General features: G+C 36.9%; 1 protein-coding gene across 1 annotated transcript in view; it reads left to right on the forward strand.

Moving 5' to 3' along the window:
• The first annotated feature begins 9005 nt into the window (after positions 1-9005).
• The window catches only part of ABCB11 (ATP binding cassette subfamily B member 11), a 96619-nt gene continuing 85808 nt past the window's right edge, over positions 9006-19816 (forward strand). The window contains exons 1-4 of the mRNA XM_032753388.2: positions 9006-9081; positions 10354-10375; positions 12800-12851; positions 13948-14186. Coding sequence (XP_032609279.1) covers positions 9006-9081; positions 10354-10375; positions 12800-12851; positions 13948-14186 — 389 coding nt within the window. The remainder of the gene's footprint in view (positions 9082-10353; positions 10376-12799; positions 12852-13947; positions 14187-19816) is intronic.

Genomic DNA, 19816 nt, shown 5'->3' on the forward strand with positions numbered 1-19816 from the left:
AAACAAGTATGTTTATCACCAAAAACTAGATTCCCACTGCATTTCCAGGGTTCAGAGACTGGCAGCCATGTCCTCCAGCGTCTGCTGTATGAATTTCCCAACATCTCATCTAATAAAAAAAAAAATTCGCCAGTGGAAGAAAACATGGTCTAATAATATGTATCAGATATATATTCTACATTCATAATGATACACGGCAATTCATCTAATATTCAATTCTGAAAACATTCTCTTTTGTGGCAAATATCACAGGCAAGGCCTTCATTTATTCTTTCTAGAAATTTGGTTTTTCAGTGTACTTTCCCAAACTCAGTGTTATAAAATTCCCAGTGTTTTTGTGGGTACATGCAAGTAATTAAGATTTTCAGCACAATGGCCTTCAAAAGTCATCACAGCCATTTCTAAGCTGCCCAAAGATAAAGGGACTAGCTTCCACTTCTGACTGAACAACCAGTGCATGCCGTTAGCCCTAGAGAGTATACATCTTTTGAGTATAGCACCTTGGCATGTCAAAAAAGAACAGTGGACTACCAAAGTTCAGAGTGATGCAGTTGATGCTGAGAAAGAAAACAAAGAAAACAAACAAAAGAACACCCTGTTCCATTTTGTAGCTGGCCTGGTACTCACACCTACGCCATGTTATTCTCTTATTAGACATAAACAATCTCACAGAATACCAAACTCAAAGCTACTCTGAGTCAATGCAGGGCCAGTTTGTACTTTGTTCTCAGCAAAGGCAAAATCAAGGTCACTGTGCAACCCACAAAATACCAAACACCTTGCTAAATGAATGGCTGCTATTTCTTTATCTAGTCATAACATAGTCCCAGCTTTTTAACAGCATCCAATCTAGAACAAATACCCACTACATTAGATCCTTCCCCAAATCATCTGACTAAAGCTCAAGTTCTGTAACAGGTTCTTTCTAACACCATTTTACTGAGATGCCCCACAGCCCCTGACAGTGTATTCACCCTTGGTGCAATGAGTAGCAAACACAACTTGTTTAACTACAGATGTGTTCTTGGTGCTCACTGACTGAGGGGCATTGACAATGCTGTGGGCATAGAGACGCATGCTTTAATGGATTTTTGCCTTTTAGAATGTGACTTTTAACAGTAAAATAGAAACCACAAAAACTGTTTGTAGGGGTATTCAGAAAGAAGCAAAATGTAAGCAATTGAAACGTAATGTATGGAATTGACAAGGGGACACAGAAGGAAAGTAAAGAGAATAGGTTAGTGGATTAGTATTCCTGTGCTTAATGGAGGACAGATTACTACAAATGACCCTGGAAGGGCAGATGGGGTGGAGGATCAGGTAGGGAGGACTCGGTCTTTAAGCTTGAAGGGCAAAGGGAACTTCAGCTGCTATCTCCCTTTTGCTAGCTGCTGTACAGATACAGTTTCATTTCATCTTCACACCAGTCCTGCAAGGTGGATTTTACCACCATCACCACCACTTCCTGACATGAAAGATAGAGAAATCAGGACGTGGAGAGAGATTTTAAAGTAAATCCAACTACGTAGAGTGAAGCAACAGGTAGTATCAGGATCTGAGAGACTCCAAATTTCGTGGGCAAGACATTACACCACTGTCCTCTAAATACTGCGAAGTATTTGCATACCAGTGGAAAGAAACCTTTTTAAATGGAGAGCTAAGCCAAGGGAAAACATAATTGGAGACTAAATTTTTTTAATATTGTATTTTAAAATTAGGAAATAAAATAACACATGTGTGGTTAAATGTTGTTTATTATTTTCTCATTATTAAAGAGTCCCTGTTTTTTGAAAAAAAAATTTGGTTAAAATTTAAAAAATTGTGTAACCAGCAAATGTTACAGTCTCTGAATATAATACTGCTATAGTGAGCAAATTTTGTTCTTGCATAAAATAACTTTGAATCTGGTTCTTTTAGTATATTTTAAACCAGCCTCATAAAATACTTAATTAAATAATATTTCTTACTCTACTTCTTAATATGCTATTAAGGGACATTGTACAGAATAAGTGATGAGTACTCCTCAAAACTGCCAAGGTCATTAAAAACAAGGAAAGTATGAGAAATTGTCATAGCCAAGAGTTGCTTAACAAGATATGACAACTTAATATAACACGGTAAATTTGGTATCCTAGATGGAATCCTGGAACAGAAAAGGAATTAGGTGAAAAATAAGGGAATTTGAATAAATTATGCACTCTAGCTAATAATAATGTATCAATATTGGTTCATTAATACTAATGTGAGACATTTACAGTGTACATTGGGATGTTAATACTAGTGTAAGACATTAATAACTGGGTGTGGGGTACATGGGAATTTTGTACCATCTTCACAATTTTTCTATAAAATCAAAACTGCTCTAATTTGTTTAATTAAAGGAGATTCATCAGGGTTAAGAAAAAAATTATTTTATATCATAAAGTATTTTATTTTCTGCAAAATGATTTTGTTTTATTTAGCAGTGGTATGCTGCTTAAGATGGAAAAATACATGATGATGGTGCATAGTGCCTCCATCCCAAGCTTGCTAACATTAACCCTTTCGTGGCATTATCCAGCTTTCCATGTGTTCTTTTTAAAGTTTTATTTTATTTTAAGTTCCAGGGTACATGTGCAGGATGTGCAGGTTTGTTACATAGGTAAACGTGTGCCATGGTGGTTTGCCGCACCTATCAATCCATCACCTAGGTATTAAGCCCGGCATGCATTAGCTATTTTTCCTAATGCTCTCCCTACTGCCCTCACCCAATAGGCCCCAGTGTGTGTTGTTCCCCTCCCTGTGCTCCCTGTGTGCATATCATGAAATATTTTAAAGCTACAGGAAGAAAAAGAGAAAAATTTAATGAACACCAAGTTACCTCCTTCCAACTTTATCATATCTTAAACATTATGCCATACTTGCTGAAACTTATTTTGTTTTAAGAAATTAAAACATGCAGATACAGTTCAGGAGCCCTCTGAGCCCCTTCCCAGTCTCATTCCACTTCTTTTACTCAGAGGTAACCACTATCATTAATTCAGTGCTTATCAGTTTCAGGTAAGTCTCTATATTTCTACTGTGTATCTATATATTTACGAACATTACAAATAGTGATTTGCAGGTAACACATTTTACATAAATGACACCATACAGTATCATTCTGAAACTTTCTGTCTTGTTTGTTTAAACTTACGTTTGTTGAGATTTATCCATGCCAATTCACTGATTTTAATGGCTAGATAATATTCCATTGTGTGTCTATTCTATAAATTATTGAATCAATCTCTTGTTCATTTATATTTTCTCCAAGCTTTTTGTTTCCAAAGAAATACTGCAATAAACAAGCTTACACATATCTCTGCATGCATTTTCTGAGTTTCAATCTAGGCTGTATCACTTACTAACTTGTGCTCTTAAGCTTGTGACTTAGTCCTTCATACTTTAGTGCCCTCATCTGGAAAATGGGGATAGTCATAATACCCATCTCAGGAGGCTGTTGGGAGGTTTTATGGCATAGCGTGTATAAAGCATTTAGAACAGTGCCTGCCACATATTAAATGCCATTTCATTGTTAACTATTTTTTAAATTGTTAAGGAAAATACCAGAGAAGGATATTCTGGGATCTGGGATATTAACATTTTTAGCCTTGCTAGATATTTCCAAATTGCTATCAAAAGTCATTCAGTTAACTTATATTCTCATTAGCTGTGCATGAAAGGACTCTCCTCCACATCTTAACAACACTTTGTACTACTGGATAGTTCATCTTTGCCAATATTTCAATGAATAGTTTTAGTATTCACTGCTGATCATTACCCCAAATTTATTCATTAGGGTTGCAAAATAATGATTTTTTAAAATTTTATAGGTTTTCAAAACTCGGGAATGGATAATGATTTTTATTGAATACCTTTTGCGTCTATGAAAATGATTAATTAGTTTTTACCTTAAATAATCATTGCATTCCTGGGATCAACATTGCTTCATTTTTTTTTTCATAAACTGCTGAATTATATTTAACATATTTATCATTTTAAAATCTGTTTTCAGAAGTAATTATAAGCCTATTTTTATCCTTCTTTGTTTTGATGTCAAAATTATACTTGCCTTAGAAAATGATTTGGGTAGCTTTTCTTATTTTTCTTTTCACCAAAACCATTTATATAAGATTAGAATTATCTACTGTTTGAAGCTTTGGTAAAATTTGCCTGTAACATTATCTAGCCCTGTTGTTTTTTGAGGTGGGAGACTTTTGAATATTGAATCAATATTTTAATAGCCATTACTTTTTAAGTTTTCTATTCCTTTATAAACAAATTTTGATAACTCATATTTTTCTAGAAAATTTATCTTAACCTGGTTTTCAGATTTACTACCATGAAATTACTTAGTATTTGCTTATGATTTAAAACTTTATTTATTTTACCTTTCCCATTTTCCATTAGTATTTGTGATTTATATCTCTTTTCTTCAACAGTCTTATTGATTTGCATGTTTTCAGTTTTCAAAAAACAACTTTTGAATTGATATATCCTTTCTGTTTTTCATTTTATTTTGTTTTCTATCTTATAAATCTTGCGTTTTTATAGGTTCTTGATTAGAGCATAATTCATTTATTAATCTCTTAGAAAGCAAAATGCATTTATCTTTATAAATAAATCTTGAAGTGTCTTTTTAGCTGTAGCCCACAAGATTTTATATATTTATTATCACCATGTTTTAAATATTTTCTATTTCTGTCATGATTTCATCCTTAACCCATAGTTATCTGCATATATATTTTAAAGTTTGTAACACACACAATTTTACTGAGTATGTGTGTGTGTGTTTTACTAGTGTTTAATTTTTTAGTTTTTATTTAATCGCATTGTCAGAATATACATTCTTAAGAATAACAACAATATAGAGAAATACATAGTTTTTTATTTGTAGAAATTTTTGATGATTTATTAATGGGTAAGTTTTATAAAAATGCCAAATGTAATTGAAATATGTCTTGGTTGCAGGTTCCATAGTAATGAAATTTGTCTTAAAAATCTATGGACATTGTGTTACGATTATAATTAAATATATATTTGATTAAATCAAATGAAATTGCCAACATTTAATCTTTTTTTTACTTAGAAAGTTCAACTAATACATGAACAATGTTCAACCAAATTTTAAGAAAAACAAATTTTATGTAGTAAATTACATAAAATTACTTATTTTCTATTTTAAAAGCTTTTATGTTTTCTAATTTTTTGTCTGTTTATCAGTTTCTAATAAAGATGTGTTTAAATTTTTCATTACAGTTGCAGGCTATGTTGTGTTAGGTTGCTGGATATAAACAATCCAATAATTGATTTGTCTTCTAGCTGGATTGTACTTTTAATAATTATATGTCCTTTATTATATCCATTATTGTTTTGAACATGGATTCTATTTTTCTGACATTAACATAACAGCTTTGAGACATCAGTATTTGCATGACATATCCTTTTCATCCTTTAATTTTTGACCATTTTTATGATTTTTTCAATTATTTCTTTTATAATAAGTATGTGTCGGGATTGGCTGGGTGTGGTGTCTCACGCCTGTAATCTCAGCACTTTGGGAGGCTGACGCAGACGGATCATCTGAGGCCAGGAGTTTGAGACCAGCCTGGCCAATGTGGTGAAACTCCATCTCTACTAAAAATACAAAAATGATCCAGGCATGGTGGCGCACACCTGTAATCCCAGCTACTCAGAAGGCTGAGGCAGGAGAATTACATGAACCCAGGAGGTGGAGGTTGCAGTGAGCCGAGATTGAGCCACTGGACTCCAGCCTGGGCAACAGAGCAACACTCGGTCTCAGAAAAAAAAAATAATAATAATAAAAATAAATAAAAAGTGTCTGGACTTTAAAAAATTCAATAAACTGACCTGTCTTTTTTTTAAAAAACAGCCTTTTGAGGGTATAATTTACATATCACAGAGTTGACCTATTTAAAGTATTCAATGGTTTTCAATATATTAACAGAGTTGTGCGACCATCACCATAATCTAACTTTAGAACATTTTCTTCATCCCCAAAAGAAACCTTATATCTGTTACCAGTCACTCCTCATTCCCCTCCCACCCCTACCCCTACCCCAGCATTAAGCAACCAGTTATTTATTTTCTGTCTCTACAGATTTGCCTATCTTGGACATTTCATGTAAATGGAATCATACAGAATGTGGTCTTTTGAGACTGTCTTCTTTCACGTAGCATGATTCTGAGATTCCTCTGTGTAGTATGCATCAGTACTTCAATCTACATACATTTACTGTAATTACTGAACCATTTGGACTATTTTCAATAATCTTCATTTATATTTTCTGTTTGTTATGCTTTTTTTAGTTTCTTTAGTTTTTTTTTTAACTTTTGTTGGGTTGCTGAAGTTTTCTACATACTTAGTTTTTAATCCTTTGCTTATTTAGAAACTATAGATTTTGCTGGTACTTTTTCATTGCTTTTTCTTAAAATTTTCAGATATTGGTTGAACTTTGTTCAGATATTAGTTGAACTTTGTAATTTAAAAATGATTAAATATTGGCAATTTCATTTGGTTTAATCAAATATATATTTAATTATAATTGTATAAATACATATGTAATTATAATTGTAAAACAATGTCCTCAGATTGTCATAACAATGAACCTAACATACTTTATCTGCATATCGAACACCTTATCTTGTGTTCAAGTTACACTCATATTTACATACTGTGTAGAGTTTTAATTATGCTCTTTTGAAATACAAAAGGTCATACTTGGTATCAATATTTGATTGGCCGTCCTGACATATTTTAACTCTTGTACTCACCCTTGTTTCTCTCTTTCATGGCTCCCTTCTGGATACTCCTTCTGGCTAAGGCACATCCTCTAGTTGTTGTTTTATGCAGGTCTGTAAGTGGCAACCCTCTTGATTTTGAATGTCTGTAAAGATGCTGAATGATTTTTTGGCTCAGTATAAAATTCTAGGTTAAAGATTACTTTTTTTTTTTTATTTTTGAGACGGAGTCTCGCTCTGTCACCCAGGCTGGAGTGCAGTGGCGCAATCTCCGCTCACTGCAAGCTCCGCCTCCCGGGTTCACGCCATTCTCCTGCCTCAGCCGCCCAAGTAGCTGGGACTACAGGCGCCTGCCACCACGCCCGGCTAATTTTTTATATTTTTTAGTAGAGACGGGGTTTCACCGTGTTAGCCAGCATGGCCTCCATCTCCTGACCTCGTGATCCGCCTGCCTCGGCCTCCCAAAGTGCTGGGATTACAAGCGTGAGCCACCGCGCCCAGCCAAGATTACTTTTTTTTTTCTCATCACTTTGAAGACATTACTCCACTGTTTTCTAGCCTCTATTGCTGATGAGAAAACTTCTGTCAGTCTGTTCTTTATATTTGAATATGCGTTTTCCCCTTTCACAGTGTTTAGGATGGATTTTGTTTATTCTTGATGCTTTACTACAGTTTGATTCTTGAACAACACAGCTTTGAACTGTGGAGGTCCACTTATGTGGGGATTGTTTTCAACCAATCTCAGGTGAAAAATATAGTATTCTCAGGATGCAAAACCAGTGGATATGTAGAGCCAACTCTTCCTATGCACAAGTTCTGCAAGCCAACTGTGGGACTTGTGTATACCTGGATTTTGGTATATGCGGATTTTGGTATATATGGGAGTGCTAGAACCAATCTCCTGCATATACTGAGGGACATTTCTGTATAATGTATCTAAGTTTTGACTGATATCTATTCCAATCAATTCTTGGAATCTACTGTTAATTTGAAGAATCAGGTAATTGCTTCTGGAAAATTCTTAGCAATTATCTCTTTAATTATTAAACTTCTGTCATTCTCCACTCTCTGCTTCTGGGATTCCAATTAGGTGAATTTAGAAGCTTTTCATAACTCCCTCTTCCTCTCTTTTATTTGTACATGTGTGTATATATGTATGTAATACATATCACTGTCTCCTCCTATAACCTCCATGGGTCTGCATTTCATCATAAGGAATAGATGCTTCAATGGTGGGCAGCAGTTTCCTCAGGGTCTTCTCAGCAGTGCAAGGGGCCCACATTAGCTCCTCCGGCTCCAAGCAAAGAGATGGTCTCTAGCCCCCTGTTTGATTTGGGACACTTACAGTCCTCTCACCAGCTAAACTCTGATACTCGTCGGCATCCAGACGCTGAGGGGAAAATACCAGCTGCTTCTGTTCTCTGCTTACTCTTCGGTGCTTCTCTGCCATTTCTGGTTCCCGAAGATGTTTATTTTTATTTATTTGAGTCTGACTGTATCTCTTTTTAAAAACATGTTATCCATCGTTGCTATATATTTGAAGCAGAGAAAGTTAGTGAAGCATAAACTTCATGGTGAATCTAGTGTCTACATCCTGGAATTCTCAGCCTGTACCCTCTGTAAACTAATTTTTCCACTGTGAATAAGACTAATCATGACTCTGTCGACATTTACATTTTATTTAGAAAATGTCTCCCTTCTGTTCCTTTGATCCAAGCTTGACTCACCTTACCTTGAGGTTGCGTTTACAAAGGAACACTGAAGGTTACCCAACAGTATGTGGGTGTCGTTCATCAACTATAGTGACTCAAGAATATCACCAGTTGGTTTGCCTTTCTCATGGTTTTCATGTTTTCTCATTAAAAATAAATAAAGCACAGATAAGCAGAAAGAATAACCATCCATCCAACAACTAGAGGAAAATTTATCAATGGTTTTGGTTTACCTTTCCTATAATTAAGCTATAAAAAACAACCATCAATGTAACAACTAGAAAACCTTTATCAATGGCTGTGGCTTATCTTTCCTAATAATTAGTTCTTTCAGGGAGTTACTAACCAATTTAAAAACTTTTGCCTGAGATTGATTAGTAAAGACTATTTCTTGAACCAAATTGTTCTTTCGTTTGGCTACTTTGGTTAAAGAAGAAAGAAGAGATAATAATTGCAATGATTCTTTTATTTTATTTTATTTTATAGGGTTGTTGGCTGTGGATTGCAATTACCATGTCTGACTCAGTAATTCTTCGAAGTATAAAGAAATTTGGAGAGGAGAATGATGGTTTTGAGTCAGATAAATCATGTAAGTGGCTTTTTTCTCTCACTGCATCTTGTACAAGGAGAGGTGAGAACAAAAGTAGGACAAGCTGGTGAAGTTTCAAGGAGCAGAAAAAAATCAGCAACAGCAGGTAGAACTATCATTGGGTGTGATTCTTATACACAACTGTGTGGCTCTCCCTAGAATCCACGTAATGTAATATCTGAAAGCACTAGGTAAGAACACACCAAGTGTGTATAAATGAAAGCATCTCTCACCAACACCTTTCCTAGAGTAGAGTTGTTCCAGTGGTGGCTATTATGACTAACTTTATTCCTGTATTGTTATTATTAATCATAATTTAGTGAGCGCTCCTCCTTAGGAAGAGCTGTGCCCAGACTCTGCAGACCAGAATGAGATCATGTGGAGGGGGCCTGTAGCACTAGCACCTGGGATGTCCTGGGCTCAGGTGGTTCTAAGCTACTGTTTTCTAACCCTATGATTTTACATTTTACAGATGACAAAACTGAGACTTGGATATGTTTTTGAAACTTGGCAAGGAACACATGAGTAAAATTAATGGAACCATAATTCTAATCCAGTTGTGTTTGATTCCCAAGCCCAAGATATTGCCATCTGTCAATATTATCATGCCTCTTTACCTTAATAAGAGTAAAGAGGCATGATAGTGTTGGATGACAAAGCCCCCTAGTGGCTTCCTTACACCCCTGGCTATAATCACCGACTTTCACCTCCTGCCCTGCATCTATTCTGACCTACACTGGGGAAAACATTATGTGGTCTCAATCCTATGGCTTCTACTAGTGTAGAAGTGTTAATGACATCTTGTTATTAACATCTTATTGTTAATTTGTGGTCTATATTTTAAACAGATAAATTCTGATGCTTTTAAAGAACCAAACAATAAATAAATATCAATTTTATTTTGTAGTTCAAAAAGTCAGATATTCTTTAGCTAATTTAGAAATGTTGCTGTCCATTTGATATTCAGATGATGCAAATATTTCATGTCCTGAAGTCCATAAATGAGTAAAGATAGCAGCACTCCTGGACCCTAAACGAGTGTCTTCGTGTGTGTGTGTGTGTGTTTGTGTGTGTGTGTGTGTGTGTGTAGAAAGATAGAGAGAGAGAGACAATATGAGCAGGAAGAAAGAAAAGGCAAATAGTCATTTGGTAATATTCCATGAATAAAGGTAATTTGTAGGAATATTTTTCCAGAGCAAATTTCTTAATGACTGTATTGCATTTTGTTACTATTATTAACTGCTTTTTTGCATTGATTTTTTTTTCTGACAGATAATAATGATAAGAAATCAAGGTAAGTGACTGATTTCAACAATGCAGCATCTTTTCTAGAATAACTCCATAATATTCATATCAAAGGCACAAAGCAGAGAATATTTTCATGCACATTGCACTTCATATAAAATAATATATATAATCCATTCTTTCTCTCTTTAAAACATTACTATAATTTGATTTTAAAAACCTTTCGGAATATCCCTTCTAGGTTAGGTTCAAATATCCCCTCTGTATTCAGGAATGGCGCAGAACTCCTGACCTAAGAGGGAAGAGGAAAAGTTGAACAACAAGTATAATTTCATGGGCATTGGAGAGGTCCCTAAACCCCAAATTCTTTCCACAGGCAAAGAGTAGAGACCTAAAGTGTCATTACTGCATATTTCTGTTCAGCTAAAGGTTTTGAATTCTCATATAGAACAAATAACAGCTAATCACAGTCTGGTATGAAGGTGGGATTAGATGAGGTCTAATTTAGAAGACAGAAGTGAGGCATCAGGTAAGTTCCTGAAGGGGAGTTGGTGGAAAGGGAGGGGTTGAAAGTATTTTAAAAATTTTAAGTAATTCACAGCAGAGGGAGGAAGTGGGAGTGGTAAGATTAGCTTTGGGCTGGGAGTGGTCAGGTCAGCCTGGGCCTCTGAGAGCCACACGTTTCTTACTGGGTGGGAAGTTTAAAAAATGGGTGTGGATGTAGATGAATGGCAAGGAGAGGATGAGTAGGAAGTTGAATGAGTTGTTTTGTTTTTAGAGGAGGTGAGCATGGAATGAGAAGCAGCAAAAGTTTGCCAGAGCTGCTGAGAAGAATGGGAGTGATCTGTAGAGAAATGAAGTGTGCATTGCACGTTGAGCTGGAGAGCACACATTCACTCCATTAGTTCATTCATTTTGCAAATATTAATTGAGTGTCTATTTGGTATCAGACACTATTGTAGCTGCTGAGGGTACCAAAAAGAACAAAACAGGCAAAAGTGTCTGCCCTTGAGGAGTTTACATTTTAGTGAGGGAGATATAATAAACACGGTAAATAAATCAAATGTATAGCATGGTAGCTAGTGATAATCTATCACTTTCTTTCTGAGAAGGAAAAATAAACATGGAAATGGAACTATGAAATGGTGTGTAGGGGGTGGGGTTGAAATTTTAAAGACTTTGGCCAGGGAAGACTCTGTTGAGTAGGTGATTTTGAAGGAAGGTCTAGCGGAGGTGATGGAGCTGTCCCTGTGGTTACCTAAAGAAAAAGCGTCTGGGGAGAGGGAGTAGCAGGTGCCCACACCCAGAGGTGGGAACAGTTGGGCATGGACAAAGGTCAGCAAGAGGCCAGGCGAGTAGGGTGTTGAGAACTAGAATATAGTTGGAGGAGGTGAGGTCAGAGAGCCAAGGGCCAGACCATGGGGAGTCTCAGAAAAAATTTAGGATTCTTTTCTGGGCCAGAAGGGAAGCTTAGGGCAGCTGAGTACTAGACTCTGCCTGTGCTGGTATTCATTCACAAGGTGGTGAGGTTGTGTCCAGCAGGCCCAGCAGCCTGGCTTAAGGAGAAGAAGGCAAACAGCTGGATGGATGCAGGATGAAGTTTACAAGGATGATGTAGAGAAAATAATTGAGGATGATGGTGAGAGTATGGTTCAAATGCCTGGCAGAAGGACCTTGGCTGCACGGGGAAGGAAGCAAAATCTTAATGGGGTTTAGCAATGGAAGGCAATAAAGGATTTAAGGGACTGCATGGCTCAAGTGAGGTTGACAAATAGGTGTAGAAGGAGGAAGGAAGTGAGAAAATGAGATACATGGGCAGTCACAGAGTGCCAAGGAGTTAAACATGTCAGACAGTAGCTCCTGATGACAGCAAGGTCCAGGGTGTATTCATGGACTGCCTGACTCAGGTTAAGTCAAGATCCCCGAAGTTGAAGAGGTCAAATACAGGTTAAATATGGCCTTATGGGAAAGGAAATGAATGAGAAATATTAAGGAAATATGATTCTATGAAAAGTGTGGTTATGTTCTTGAATTTTTCATCATATCAACATTATTTAATGTAGTTGTAATATTTCTAAGCATGAGGAAGCTTTAAAATTAGCTAATCCAACCATTTCAACTTACCCATGAGGAAATGCAGTCACAAATAGATTGAGGGTCATGACTGAGGGCAAAGAGTTATTTGTTGGTATAACTGGGAGTATAGAGGACTTTTTACTTTCTCTCCATACCTCTCAGGTGTTCATCTCTGTGAATCACTAGTGAACCTGAGATTGAGCTATACTGAAATCTCTAGAAAAGGTAAATGTAGAAGAATAAGGCTTGTTTTTAAGATATCAGGTTTGGCCAGAATTTTCCAGCCAGTGGGGATTTTCTTTCTTACTAAAGAATAACTCATAAAATCACCACCTAGGGAGAATTTCCCATTGTATTGGAAAGAATGGTCTTAAAATACCTGTGATTTTCTCCTCAGGTTACAAGATGAGAAGAAAGGTGATGGCGTTAGAGTTGGCTTCTTTCAATTGGTAATAAAACTGTGTTGATTTATGGCAGTGGGTATGTAGCTATAAATTGTTTAGATCATGAAGGGAGTGTTAAATCTTTAGTCATATTGGCAGGTTTTTAACTTCAGTGATCACTTTTTCAGTCATAGGCTTTGCCTATGTGATAACATGCTGAATAACTATTAGAAATATATTGCTCATAGGCCGGGCGCGGTGGCTCACGCTTGTATTCCCAGCACTTTGGGAGGCCGAGGCAGGCGGATCACGAGGTCAGGAGATCGAGACCACGGTGAAACCCCGTCTCTACTAAAAATACAAAAAATTAGCCGGGCGTGGTGGCGGGCGCCTGTAGTCCCAGCTACTTGGAGAGGCTGAGGCAGGAGAATGGCGTGAACCCGGGAGGCGGAGCTTGCAGTGAGCCGAGATTGCGCCACTGCACTCCAGCCTGGGCGACAGAGCGAGACTCCGTCTCAAGAAAAAAAAAAAAAAGAAATATATTGCTCATAAAACATACAAATCCTATGCAATAGATCAGAAAAATGTCTTGGAAAACTATCATTGAGCCCATGGTTATCATATTTGTAAGGAAAGTCATCACAACAATCACATATATGTATTTATTCTTATGACAAATCTTTAGAAATTTCAAAGTATAGGTATTTACTCCAAATTTGCTCAGGATGGAGGCATTTCTAGGCACAAATTGGCACTCTTCATTGTCACTATCAGTTGCACAAAACAATTTATACTATTGCTCAATGCCCCACAAAGTTTATCTACTTGGCAATGGCATCACTGACAGTGATTATTTTCCCCTTAAGTTGTACACATGAGTAGCTAAAAACTACAGTCAGCTCCTGAAATAACAGAATGAATTCAGAGACCAGGAAATTTATAACATGATCTAACAATGTAAGAGTCTAATGTTTTAGATAATTGATGTACCGTGCCATTTATTTCAATATAATTAGTACGAACTCTGCCGCTCAATTAAGGTGATTCCCATGAAATTTGGTGTTGAGTACTATTCATGAGAATCTAGTAACTAAATTAAGTAGTCCTCCTGCCTCTCCTGCTTTTCACCCATAGATGATCTCTGAACTCTTTGTTTTTCAAGTTTCGGTTTTCTTCATCAACTGACATTTGGCTGATGTTTGTGGGAAGTTTGTGTGCATTTCTCCATGGAATAGCCCAGCCAGGTGTGCTACTCATTTTTGGCACAATGACAGATGTTTTTATTGATTATGACGTTGAGTTACAAGAACTCCAGATTCCAGGAAAAGCATGTGTGAATAACACCATTGTATGGACTAACAGCTCCCTCAACCAGAACATGACAAATGGAACACGTTGTGGGTAGGTTGTTATTTTTTACTTTTTTTGCTCATATCTTAAATTGTAATTCAAAATGTATAGAGGGGATTTTACTGGCTGAGCTGGAGTGGTATCTAACACAAAGAGAATAGAAACATGAGTTTATCTATATTTCTAGAAATTACTCTGCCTCAAGTTTCCTTCTATCTTACTATGTTTTAAAATCTTAATAGAAACAGGATTGAAAGTCCCTCACCAAATACATGTCCAAAATGTTACCACTTTATTGAGTATAGGCTTGAGCATGACACTACCAATACTTAACGCCACTAGGGAGGTGACCCATGAATTTTACTTGAGTATCATCTCCAAGAGTACTTTTTTCCCCCCCACACTAACTCCCCTCTGCCCCTTAGCTTTGTGGCTGTGGCTGTGATCCACTTGATCTTAACCCTTCCATCTGTAATGGGAATTTCATGAACATGCTGCATTACTTTGAGTAAGGTACACTAGTCTCAACCAGTAATTGAGTTTGTTTTTTTCTTTTTTCTTTTTTTTTTTTAAGATGGAGTCTCCTTTTTCGCCCAGGCTGGAGTACGGTGGTGTGATCTTGGCTCACTGCAGCCTCCGCCTCCTGGGTTCAAGCGATTCTCATGACTCTGCCTCCTGAGTAGCTGGGATTATAGGCGCTCGCCACTATGCCCAGCTAAATTTTGTATTTTTAATAGAGACAGGGTTTCACCATTTTAGCCAGGCTGGTCTCAATCTCCTCAGGTCGTCTGCCTGCCTCGGCCTTCCAAAGTGCTGAGATTACAGGCGTGAGAAAACTAGTGCAGTGCTGTAATCAGAGGCAACCATGCAGAAGTAGCCAGAACTCACACAGACACAGTCACTATGCTACTGTTTTCTTTGTGATAAGCCTGACAGGCCACCTTGTAATCAGTGAGTCCGTCGTGTACTCAGAGCTGACTCACTGTCATAGCACGGACTTTGCAACGTGCCTCATGCTGCCTCAAGTTCAGAACAAGCTTATTTGCACGTAGGAACCCACATACTCAGGTTCAAGAATCAAGGGTGGGGCACATCTTGGCTAGAAAGACACTAGGAATGGCTCCCTCAGAGGAATTTATAGTTTTCACCTTCATTTTTGAAATTTTCTATAGGCTTGATTCCAGACTATGAATGAGTCCTTCTAAATCATTGACACTCTTCCGTAATATTATCTCTCTTAGGGTCTTTCATTCATTTATTCATTCAACCAAAAATTTTTTAAACATCAACTATATACCAGGAACTCATGAAAGCATCAAGGACACAGTGGTCTTAAGAGCATGGTCCTGGCCAGGCATGGTGGCTCATGCCTGTAATCGTTAACACTTTGGGAGGGTGAGACGGGAGGATTGTTTGAGCCCAGAAGTTCGAGACAAGCCTGGGCAACATAGTGAGACCCTGTCTCTACAAAATTTTTTTTAAACATAGCTTGGCTTTGTGGTATGCCCCTGTCATCCCAGCTGCTTGAGAGGCTGAGATGGGAAGATCACTTGGGCCTGGGTATTTGTGGCTGCAGTTGGCTGTGATTGTGTGGGTGACAGAATGAGACCCCATCTCAGAAAAACCAAAAGAGTCATGATCCCTATCTTTGTGAAGCTTAAGCCTAGTAAGCCATCATTCAGTCAATGATCATTTAAAAACACATGCAGTGACAGACTTGGAGGTACCTGATAGAAAACACAGGATAATATATAATGTGAATTATTCTTTATAACAACAAGCCTACTTATTCTATATAAGTTCCCTAATGTCTAAATACGTATGTTTCTTTTCTAAAATTGGAAGTTTCTTTTCATTTGACAAACTCAGAGCAATTTGTATAAAAGAGAGATTGAGTTCAACAAAAGTCTTTGAAATCCTTCATTTATGTTGGAGGATAGTAGTGAACTGCTTTTTACGGAGGGGTTTGACCATAAAACGTAAGATTAATCATTCTCCCCTTTGAGAAAAAAATGCATTCAGACCTATGTGTGATGTAAATTGACCCAAGCCATTGATAACACTTATGAGGATAAGTTTTTGAGGAAAAAGTCCTCAAGTATATCTCATTATGCCTTAAAATTTGGAAATAAATGTTAGAGGAGCCAAAATTTGAGGCATATACATGATACTAGGTGCTTATGAATATTTGTCCAATGAATTAAAGAATGAATCTACTTTCAACATTTGCATCATGGTCATCTATTAAAAAGGAATTCTCTGTGGACACTCATTTCTCACTGTCTTCATTGTTACTGGCTCACATACCTGAAGGCGAGCAAAGAATACAAACTGAGGCTTTCAGAAGTCCAGTGGCTTTGGCTGAGTTCACATGATACCAAATGTGAATGGACATTTGTCCTTTTCTTTTTAAAAAAAGTTCATACAGGTAGCTGAAATTGTATAGACTATGCCTTTCCAGGCATTTCTTTACCAGGAACTCCTTGACGAGTTAAATACTTTCATCGTGAGTTATTATGATCATTGACATGAATACTATTTGTTCTATTCTGAATAACATGTTTATTTAGCTGTTATGTGGTAAGATCACTGTGAAAATGGACTTGGGTGGGACAGAGGAGAAAAGAGAGGACATTTTTCTACCCGTAAGTAGTTTATGTACCTCCAAAGTCACCCAAACCTTTTGCAAGTTTCTTTCATGGAAAAAGTATATCATTAAAGGTACAGTTTCTCCTTTTATTATAGTAGATGTATTAGCCTTAGAATATACAAGACAACCCGGTAATTTTAGCAACAAAAGCATGTATGTGTAATGACAGGAGCTGGTTTTACTCTTTTATTATATTGGTTTCCACATGTCAACTGTAATCTATTAGCTGGAATTTTTAAGTTAAAGCCTTCCAGATGGCTGTCAGTGAATTACACTGATAAGGATTACAGAGTGTCAGGTCTCTTGATTAGCTTACCAGAATTTCTGGTCAGAACAGTCAAATAATAGACCAAAAAATGAAAGCAGATGAAGGGCTAGGAAGTTAAAATACCACAATTGCAATTTTGTTTTATTTTCTTTTATCCAATTAAAGTGTAAACACTCAAATGGAAGCCACAAAGTCTCGTGTAACTTAATTGTGGAAGAGACATACCATAATTTCTGCCATATTCTATGGGTCACAGAAACCAACCCTGGTATAATTTGGAAGGAGTCTAAACAAGTGTGAATACTGAGAGATGAGAATTTTAGGGGCTTTTTGGAGGCTGATTACTACTGTGGGCATTGGGGAGCTCAAGTCTTCACTTCCTCTCGTACAGATAAATCAATGCAGAAATCTAGGCCTGTCCTTTCAGTTGGATTTCAGTCTATATTCTTAGCAATATATATTCAGTTTGTATAAGCAAGCACTATTTTGAAGGTAGACAGTTTAGGCTATATACTTTTGTAATGGCTTTATTGAGATACAATTCATATACCATAAAATTCACCCACTTGAAGTGTACAATTAGATTTTTTTTGTATATTTGCAGAGTTGTGCATTCACTGCCACAGCCAATTTTAGAACATTTTCTTTTTTTTTTATTACACTTTAAGTTTTAGGGTACATGTGCACAACGTGCAGGTTTGTTACATATATATACATGTGCCATGTTGGTGTGCTGCACCCATTAACTCATCATTTAACATTAGTTATATCTCCTGATGCTATCCCTCCCCCCTCCCCCCACCCCACAACAGGCCCCGGTATGTGATGTTCCCCTTCCTGTGTCTGTGTGTTCTCATTGTTCAATTCCCACCTATGGGTGAGAACATGCGGTGTTTGGTTTTTTTGTCCTTGCGATAGTTTGCTGAGAATGATGGTTTCCAGCTTCATCCATGTCCCTACAAAGGACTGAACTCATCATTTTTTATGGCTGCATAGTATTCCATGGTGTATATGTGCCACATTTTCTTAATCCAGTCTATCGTTGTTGGGCATTTGGGTTGGTTCCAAGTCTTTGCTATTGTGAATAGTGCCACAATAAACATACGTGTGCATGTGTCTTTATAGCAGCATGATTTATAATCCTTTGCGTATATACCCAGTAATGGAATGGCTGGGTCAAATGGTATTTCTAGAATTTTAGAACATTTTCATTACTAGAAAAAGAAACCCCTTTCCCCTCGGTCGTCACTTTCTAGTACCTCATCCTCCTCCCTACCCCTAGGCAACCACTAATCTGCTTTCTGACTATAGATTTGCCTATTCTGGACATGTCATATTAATAATATCATATAATATGTGATCCTTTGAGACTGGCTTCTTTAACTTAAGCATATGTTTTTTGCAGTTCATCCATATGTATTTTTATTGCTAAATAATATTTCATTGTATGGATATAATACATGTTATGTATCTGTTCATCAGTTGATGGACATTTGGATTGTTCCCACTTTTGAGCTATTACGAATAATTCTGCTATGAGCATTTGTATACAGATTTTTGTGTGGACATGTTTTCATTTCTCTTGGGTACATGTCTAAGAGTAGAATTGCTGTATCACATGGTAACTCTATGTTTCACTATTCTAGGAACTGCCAGACTATTTTCTACAGTGGCTGCACCATTTACATTTCCGCTAACAGTGTATGAGTGTTCTAATTTCTCCACATCCTCACCAGCACTTGTTATTTAGTATCTATGATATCTCTCATAGGTAGAATAATGGTCCCCAGAGATATCCAGGTCCTTATCCCTAGAACCTGTGAATGTTACCTTGTATGGGAAAAGGGTCTATGCAGATGTGATTCAGTTAAGGATATCGAGATGGGGGAGACGATCCTGGATTATCCAGGCAGGCCCTAAATGCAGTCATGTGTGTACTTAAAAGAGACAGTTGCTAAGAAGAAGGCAGAGGGGGATTTGCCTGTAGACAGAAGAGTAGAGGCAAGGTGACTACAGAAAAAAAGAATGGAATGATATTGCCAGCAGCTATCAAGAGCTGGAAGAAGCAAGAAGAAATTTCTCTCTTAGAGCCTTAGGAGGGAACACAGCCCTGTCAGTACCTTGACTTCCATCCAAGGAAGCTGATTTTGGGCATCTGAGGGGATACATTTCTCTTGTTTTAATTGTGGTAATTGTTACAGCAGTCACAGGAAACCAATAGAATAGCCACCCTAGGGAGTGGGAAGTGGAATCTCACTGTGGTTTTGATTTGCATTTCTCTGAGGACTAGTGATATTTGGCTTCTTTTTAGGTGCTTGTTGGCCATTTGCACATCTTCTTCGGAAAAATATCTATTCAGATCTTTTATTTGGAAATAAATAATATAATAAAATATGTATTCAGTCCTTTTTAAAACTGGGATATATGTCTACTGATTATTGAGTTGTAGGAATTCTTTATATATTCTAGATATAAGTTCCTTATCAGAGATACAATTTGCAAGCAATTTCTCTCATTCTTTGGGTTGTCTTTCTAACTTCTTGATAATTATCTTTGAAGCACTGAAGTGTTTAATTTTGGTGATGTCTAGTTTGTTCTTTTGTTGCTTCTGAATTGGTGTCATATCTAAGAAACCATTGCCAAATCCAAGGTCTTGATAATTATCTTTGAACCACTAAAGTGTTTAATTTTGGTGATGTCTAGTTTATTCTTTTGTTGCTTCTGAATTGGTGTCATATCTAAGAAACCATTGCCAAATCCAAG

The sequence above is a fragment of the Hylobates moloch genome, unplaced genomic scaffold (genome assembly GCF_009828535.3).
Source record: "Hylobates moloch isolate HMO894 unplaced genomic scaffold, HMol_V3 SCAFFOLD_1, whole genome shotgun sequence".
Lineage (NCBI taxonomy): Eukaryota > Metazoa > Chordata > Mammalia > Primates > Hylobatidae > Hylobates > Hylobates moloch.